This window comes from Vigna radiata, chromosome 6 (genome assembly GCF_000741045.1).
Source record: "Vigna radiata var. radiata cultivar VC1973A chromosome 6, Vradiata_ver6, whole genome shotgun sequence".
Taxonomy (NCBI): Eukaryota; Viridiplantae; Streptophyta; class Magnoliopsida; order Fabales; family Fabaceae; genus Vigna; species Vigna radiata.
In genome coordinates, this window is record NC_028356.1 from 20,455,014 (window position 1) to 20,463,648 (window position 8,635).

Genomic DNA, 8,635 nt, shown 5'->3' on the forward strand with positions numbered 1-8,635 from the left:
TTCGAATAAAGCCATGATATCCTCATCGGGAAATTCAGGTTGCATTGGTTGATAATCACAAAGGGGTTGATGAGCCAGGTATTCTGCTAGTGCGCTACCCTTGACAGATTTCTGAGTGACGTATACGATGTCGTATTCCGACAATAGCATCTGCCATCGAGCTATCCTTCCAGTAAGAGCAGGCTTTTCAAAAATGTACTTGATAGGATCCATCTTGGATATCAACCATGTGGAATGACTTAGCATGTATTGCCTTAAACGATGAGCAGCCCATGCCAATGCGCAGCAAGTCCGCTCTAATGATGAATATCGTTGTTCGCAGTCTGTGAATTTCTTGCTCAAGTAATATATAGCATGCTCTCTTTTGCCATCTTCATCATGCTGACCTAATACACAACCCATTGACTTGTCCAATACAGTTAAATACAAAATGAGTGGTCTTCCTGGTTCTGGTGGACATAGTACAGGAGGGTCCTGTAAGTATTGTTTGACTCTCTCAAAAGCGGCCTGACAATCCTCATTCCACACCACAACCTGATTCTTTCGTAACAACTTGAACAGTGGTTCACAAGTAGCAGTTAATTGGGAGATGAATCTAGCAATGTAATTCAATCTACCCAAAAACCCTCGAACTTCTTTTTCCGTTTTAGGCGCAGGCATTTCCATTATCGCTCGCACTTTGTCAGGATCCACCTCTATCCCCTTCTGGCTGACAATAAAGCCCAACAATTTCCCGGATTTCACTCCAAATGTACATTTGGCGGGATTCAACCTGAGCTTATACTTTCTCAATCTCTCGAATAGTTTTCTCAGGTTTAGGACGTGTTCTTCTTCTGATTCAGACTTCGCAATCATGTCGTCCACATAAACTTCAATCTCCTTGTGCATCATATCATGAAAAAGTGCCACCATCGCCCTTTGATATGTTGCCCCAGCATTCTTGAGTCCAAAAGACATCACCTTATAGCAAAATGTGCCCCACAATGTGATAAAAGTCGTCTTTTCCATGTCCTCTGGCGCCATCTTGATCTGATTATACCTCGAAAAACCATCCATGAACGAAAACAGTGAATACTTGGCTGTATTATCAACTAGGGTGTCGATGTGTGGTAATGGGAAATTATCCTTTGGGCTTGCGCGATTCAAATCTCGATAATCGACACACATTCGAACTTTACCATCCTTCTTAGGCACCGGTACAATGTTTGCTACCCATTCTGGGTATCTCGCCACGGCTAGGAACTCTGCATCGAATTGCTTCTGTACCTCCTCTTTGATCTTCAAGGACATTTCCGGTTTCATTCTTCTTAGCTTTTGCTTTACCGGTGGGCAATCCGGCTTGAGTGGGAGCCTGTGTTGCACAATATCTGTATCGAGGCCTGGCATGTCATTGTAAGACCAAGCAAACACGTCCTGGAACTCCCTCAATAAGACACATAATTTTTCTTTCACTTCTGCCTTCATGGTTGTACCGATCTTCACCTCCTTTACCTCATCCTCATCCCCCAGATTGAGTACTTCAACATCTTCCTGATGAGGTTTTATCTCCTTACACTCTTGTTCCACTAGTCTTAACAGTTCAGGAGGGGGTTCCGGGTCATCATCACAATCATCTTCCGTATTATTGACAGGGCGCCCAAAATCAGGAATATCGACATAATTATTTTCAAAACACTCATTGTCATATCTGCATTATTTAAGTTTGCGAAAAAGACAAATAAACGAAACAACGATGAAAAATGCAAAATGATGATAAAACACAAACAAACTTTGATTATCGCGCTGAGCATAACAAACTAAAAGCGTCAACCCGTAATTCATGAATCCTAAAGCCCCGGGTAAAGCTATAGGATTAATTAAAGTTATTACATCTCATTCAAATTAAGCATCACGGGCAAATCCAGCATCTCCCAGTTGTCGAGTCGTGCATCCGAGGAGCAGGCCCACACGAAACTGGAGCCTTCTGATCCATCTTCATCTCCCACTGCTGCTACGTGGCCAGTGTTAACCCAACCAGCGCTACGAAAGCTCTCTTTGAGGTCACAGATACGAAGTCTTCCCACCTTGGGCTCTCGTCTTTCCACTTGAGCCAGACTGCGCTCTCTCCTTTCTTCTATCAGCCTTCTCATGTCCTCCTTGGTGGGCTTGTATCCCAGGCCATACCTATTCTTATTCTCGACGACCTCCAGAGGGAATGCTCGCCCCTGTCCATACTTGCCCAAACCTTTCCCATGCATATAACCTTCTTTCAGCATGACCTTGGCCATCATGATAGAAGCACGCGACAGATGCGGGTTGACCGCGAATGGCTCCACATAGGTGTTTCCCACAATCTCCAGAGATTGGAAAGCTGTCTCGAGAGCTTCCTCGGCTGCTTCAATATAACGGGTGGACGATGGTCCACTCACCAGGAAATCCTCCTCTCCTGCCACTATCACCAGTTTGTCTCCTATAACATACTTCAACTTTTGGTGTAGTGTAGAAGGCACAACCCCCGCGGAATGGATCCATGGGCGACCCAACAGACAACTGTAGGCCGGGAGGATGTCCATGACTTGGAATGTCACTTGAAAGACACACGGACCGACTTGGACTGGCAGTTCTACCTCTCCCATCACTTCCCGTTTACTACCATCAAAGGCTCTCACAATCATGGAACTTGGCTTCATATGCATTCCATCACTGGGTAGCTTCTCCAAGGTTGCTTTTGGCATGACGTTCAGGGAGGATCCATTATCCACTAAGACACGTGCTATCACATGATCCAGGCATTTAACAGAGACATGAAGGGCTTTGTTATGACCTCTTCCCTCGACAGGTATCTCTTCATCAGTGAAGGTGAGGTAATTATTAGCAACGATGTTGCTAACAATGCCCTCGAACTTGTTCAGAGAAATACCTTGCTCCACATGAGCCTCACTGAGTATCTTCATCAATAACTTTCGGTGGGAGGCAGAATGCATGAGTAATTCTAGCAGGGAGATCCGGGCAGGCATGCGGTTCAACTGTTCCACCACTTTGTACTCACTTTGTTGTATGAACTTTAGGAATTCACCAGCCTCTTCCTCGGAGATTTCCTTCTTCTCCTCTTTGTCAGGAGTCTCTTCGNCCTCCACGTTCTTNCCCTTCAAGAACTCNTTTGCTTTTGCAGCCATTGTTGCTTCCCTATCGTTGGCTCTTTCTCTCTCCAATTCTGGTGGTGTAAAGATTCGACCACTTCTGGTCATTCCACCAATGCCTGATATGTTTTCGACAGTCGGATTTGCATCCTTTCCTTCATCTAATGCAGTTGCCCCATACCTCCATGGGACGGCTTTCTCGTTCTTATAAGGGAAAGGAGTTGGCACCCGGATGACAACATACGGATTTCCTTCAGTTACCAGTGTAGGGGTGGTCCTAGTGAAACGGATCACCAAAGGTTCGGGCAGAGTCACATCAGATTCTCCACCAGTTTGTGCAAATACTTCTTCCTCTCTGACCTTGCGGCACACTTGCATAAGATTTTTATCAAGTAAGTCTTGTAGAAAGATCTCGAATTCCATACATTCCTCAATAGAGTGCCCAGCCTCCGGGTGGAGTGCGCACGCTATACCCATATCATAGTCGCCTTTCACTAGGCCCTTCTTCAACAAAGCTTCAAAAATGAATCTCCTAGGACTTCTGATTTTGCCTACATCTCTTATCAAATCATGGTTTTCAACTTCGACGGCATTCGCTGAGGAACTCCCGTGCCCGGACAATGGATTAGTATCAACGCTGGGCTGATCCTCTTGAAACTTTAACCAACCCGAGTCTATCAGAGCCTGAACTTTGTATTTGGGGGCCATGCATCCTTCGGTCGAGTGACCAACGCCACCCGCATGATAACTACACCTGGCATTTGCATCATAACCCCTAGGGTATGGCGGCTGTACAGGCTTCATCGGGCAAATGGCGACCAGACCCTTCTTGACTAGGTTAGGTAACAATTCAGTGTAAGTCATAGGAATTGGGGTGAACCTAACGAATTGATTTCCCCTTGGGTTGTTGTTTTGTCCCACATTCAGATTTGGGCCCATGTTCGCGGCCGGTCTTGAAGCTTCGGTTGGAATACGCGGTGGTGGATAATACGCTTGTTGTTGTTGAGGCCTAGTTTGATGTGCAAACGAGGCGTTAGCAGCATAAGGAGGTGGGTATAAGTATGGTCGATAATTAGGATTGGGAGCTCTTCCTCTCCACACAGGCATTGCCGATGCAGCATGTACCTCTCCCTCTTTCTTCTTCCCTTGATTGAAGCTGGGCTTTTTGTAACTTGTAACCGCAGGTGGGCCATATGCTATCTTTCCGTTTTTCAATCCAATTTCTATCCTCTCACCAATGATGATGGTGTCAGCAAAATTGACAGATACATTCCCAACCATATGCTCATAAAATGGCGGCTGGAGTGTGTTTACGAACATCGACACCATCTCTTTATCAAAAAGCGGTGGCTCAACTTGCGCAGCCAACTCCCTCCATCGCTGTGCATACTCTTTGAAGGTTTCACTATCCTTCTTCGTCATATTCTGCAGCTGCAGACGGTCCGGAGCAACATGAGTGTTGTACACATATTGTTTCACAAAGGCGTCAGCTAGATCCGCCCAGTAACGAATTCGAGATGGCTCCAAGTGGGTATACCAATTCAAAGCTACCCCAGCCAAACTTTCTTGGAAAACGTGGATGAGTAGAGGCTCATCATGAGCATACGCAGCCATCTTTCTGCAGTACATAGTTACATGGCTTTTAGGGCAAGTATTACCCTTATACTTCTCGAACTCCGGTGCCTTGAACTTAGGCGGTATCTTCAGGCTTGGAACCAAACTCAACCTGGCCGCATCTCCNAACCCGTAACTTTCAACTCCCTCAACAGCTCTCAACCTCGCCTCCAGACTTTCCAGCCTTCCTGTGGCCCCAATGAGGCTATTAAATCCCCCAACCATAGTGGTGTGGGGGGCGGCCTCGGCTGAAGGATCCTCCTTAGCAATCACATGCGGTACCGGGGTCACTCGTATTCCATCAGTCATGTTGGTCTCATTCATTCTCGTGCCCACCATGGGAGTCGACACTAAGATAGGTCCCTGAGTGCCGACTGGTGGTATATTGACAGTCGCGGGGAACGAGAACGAAGCGTGCTCAGCTTCTGAGTACTCTCCTATAGGAGGAGTGTAACCCGGAGGTAAACCATACTGTGGGAAAAGAACTGACTGGCTTGCAGCGTTGAACATTGGGGGATAAGGGTGAGCATTCCCCTCAACATGTGCAGCTGAAGACTCTCCAGTAGTCTTCATGGATTCAAGCGCCGCCAAGATCTGGCCGATCTGGTCCTTCAACTGGCCAACATCTGCTTTGAGAGACTCCTGTGACTCCTCCCAGCTTGCCATGGCTTTTGAGTTTGCCCGGGTCCGGTAGGGATGTCGTGGAAATCTGGTCGTCGTTTTTTCTCACTCGTACTGTTTTATTATTTTAATTAATTAGATGAAAAAAATGAAACATGCTAAAGAAAACATGATGCATGCTAGTGATAGAGGGAAATCACAGAATTACAATGACATAACTTGATGGAAATTAGCACAAGCAGATGCTAAACAAACATCCCGCCTCTTTCATTTAAAGGAAAACAAGTACATTACAATTCTTAAAGGAAACAAATCATAAAGATCTAAATACATTGATTCCTAGCCCGAGTGATGAGGGATTTCATCTCGTCTATCAACCGTTTACAGTGGTTAATAAAAAGCTCTATTTCTACTGGTGGGCTATAAAAGTGGGTACTCGCTTCAGCTTCCGACACCATTCTGGGGATATCTTCAATTGCCCCATTTGCCAAAGCAGCCAACTGAGAGAAGCTTTCCTTCCAATGCTTTACGGCCGTTTCTTGTTCTGCGATGTGCTCTTTCATTCGCTTTATCAAGGCCTGATGCCTTTCTTCAAATTCCAACGACCTCCATCGCTCCTCCTGCTCCTCGATGTAATCCTCCATCTGCTTTAGCATGGCTCGATATTCCCCTTCAGCCTCTGCCAGCTTCCAGCGCTCCTGATTCAACTCCGCTTCAAATGATGTAGCCATCTCCTTCATTTGATGCCCTGATTCCTGCACTTGGACTTGCGCTTCTCTTAGTCGTTTCAGGGCTTCCCTTTTATCCCTCTTGGCTTCTTCATAGAGTTGTTTCCACTACCTGCCTTCTTCTAGGGCCACATTCTTCTCACTCACCCTCATGGATAATTCCTTACTTGCGGCCGCAAGATCCTGCTTTACTCGGAATGTATAATCTACTCATCAAAGAAAAATGTTTTTTTTTTAGTATTTTCGTCATTGAAAATGTTAATTTTTTTATTCATAAAAAAGAGAACATAAAGAATAAAATAATGAGTATAAAGTGTCTACAAGTTTGTCATGTGCCAAAATAATGATATCCATTTTTGTTAAGATAGATCATCAGGTGAAAAAGTTTCATTAATACTAAAAAAAATACGTGTTATATGTACGTTTATCTTTTTTATCAGAATAAGAAAAAAATTATTATAATTATCACTATAAATATAAATATAAATAATTTTTATAATTTTAATATAGATCATTTTTATTTATTTTATAACAGATTATTTTAGTTTAAAAATTGTTAAATATTAAAAAAAAATATTAAATAAAAATTGATATTTTAATTTTAAAAAATTATTTAAAAGATAAAATTAAAAATAAAATGTATAAAATTTCTCTTTATATGATAGTATTGAAGTACTATGTAACCGTGTTTTTTTTTTCATTTTTAATTAAGGTTTAAACTTTTGATTGGTTATTACTTTCGTATTATAATCTCAGTTGGGTCTTAATTAGATCATATTTATTTTTATAAAAATGAGTCAATTTTACTTTAACCATTATTTTATTAGGTGGAATTTTTATTTAAATTAAATAATTATGACATGGCAAATTAGGTTTTTCATTCTACAGATGAGAAAAAGGTGTCGTCACATTTAGGAGAGGCACGAAGGAGATTGATTTCATGGCAGAAATATCCTACCAGGCAAAAACAATGGGAAAGGTGAAAGCTCAGTTATATATCACTCTCCTCCACTCTTCATCTTGCATCTTTCACTGTTAAAGAAAGTAAGGCCATCACAGTTTGTGATTCTCAATCCACCCCCTTATTGTACTTCTTCCTGCATACACGGATTCAGATACAAATTCCGGTCAGTGGTGGAATTCGACGGAGCCACCACCCTAGGCCGGAATCCCAATTCGGAATTGACGGTGGAGGGTGATGAAGATGATGAAGGGTGATGAAGAGGATGGAGGAATCCCAAAAACGGTTAATAAATTGTTCACCTAAAAAAACTCCAAGTAATATAATATTCTTACATCAGTATTTAAGTCTGTACCATGTCATCAAAGTTTAACGCCGTCAGAGAACACTTAACGGTCAAGGTAAAATTGACTCATTTTTACAAAAAATTATAACCTAATTAAGACATTGAAAAAATGAAGATCCAATTGAAGTTATCATACTAAAATAAGAATCATATTAGAGTTTAAATCTTTAATTAACAATCTCATGTTTCTATTAGGTGAGAACTTACTTACCAGAATTTATTTTACAAATAATTATTTTTCAAAATATATATACAAATGAATTCTTGATCAAAACGTTTACAAAAAATAGTTACTTTTTGCATGAGGTTAGAAATCAACTTCATAGTAATTCATTTCTGAAGGATAATTCGGCGTGTTTGCCACTGGGTGTCAAAACTATTCGAGTCGATGACTTTTATTAAAAAAATAAACTCACTCGACCATTATTTCTTTAAATGAACTTATTTATTCTAGAAGAATTTTTCTAACTTTTTTGTTTTCTATTTTTCTATGATGGGATAAAAAAAAAATCATGAAAACTTAATTTAAAATACTTCATTAAAAATGTTGAATTTAAATTTTAATTATTTTAAGAAATCATGTTTACAGTAAATAAGTATTGTAAAGTTTTAGAAAATAAATATATTTTGGGTGGGCATTTGGCAACTGGTGATAGGTTGGAACAACTCTCTTTCAAATTCACAAAACTTCAGATTTCCAATTCATTTCATTTTCTGCATCGTTCCATCACTAACATTCCCTTTCTCTTGTGCAAAATTTTCTCTCCATCTAAACTCAAGCTTGAACATTCTGTGTTGAACAGAAGTTGATTGAGTGCCCAATCTTCAAGAATTACCAATTTCAACTGATCAATTCTTCCTCTTTCTAACTGGTGAGTAAATTCCCATTCCCCATAACCTTTAGGGCTAGGATCATGCAACAAATGCTGCTGCATGTGATCATTAGCAATTTCTTACAATTGTTAGTTTCAATAAGTTCTGAAATTTCTTCTCAATTTCACAATTCTATGATCTTTAGGTAACCCTAGAATCTCCTCTCCGTGCTAGTTCTGTTGGTTATTCCTGGGAGTTCAAGCAATCTGATTAATAGGTAAGGGGAGTTAGTTTTGAGTGTTGATTGTAATTGATTGTAGGAATATATTCTGATCTTGTGTGATAAAATTGAATGCATGCGTATGAAGAAATTATTTCCTGGAAATTGATGTTTGAGCTAAAATTTTAGTATGAAACTGTTTGCACTGTGTAA

The 8,635-nt window shown here is 41.2% G+C and overlaps 1 protein-coding gene across 1 annotated transcript in view; it reads right to left on the minus strand.

Annotated features, from left to right (window-relative positions):
• LOC106763556 overlaps window positions 1–5,399 on the minus strand; it is a 6,289-nt gene extending 890 nt beyond the window's left edge. Inside the window, exons 1-3 of the mRNA XM_022782202.1 lie at window positions 1,869–5,399; window positions 1,766–1,782; window positions 13–1,687 (exon numbers count right to left, since the gene is read on the minus strand). Of these exons, the coding sequence (XP_022637923.1) occupies window positions 13–1,687; window positions 1,766–1,782; window positions 1,869–5,399 (5,223 nt within the window). The remainder of the gene's footprint in view (window positions 1–12; window positions 1,688–1,765; window positions 1,783–1,868) is intronic.
• Window positions 5,400–8,635: the final 3,236 nt, after the last annotated feature.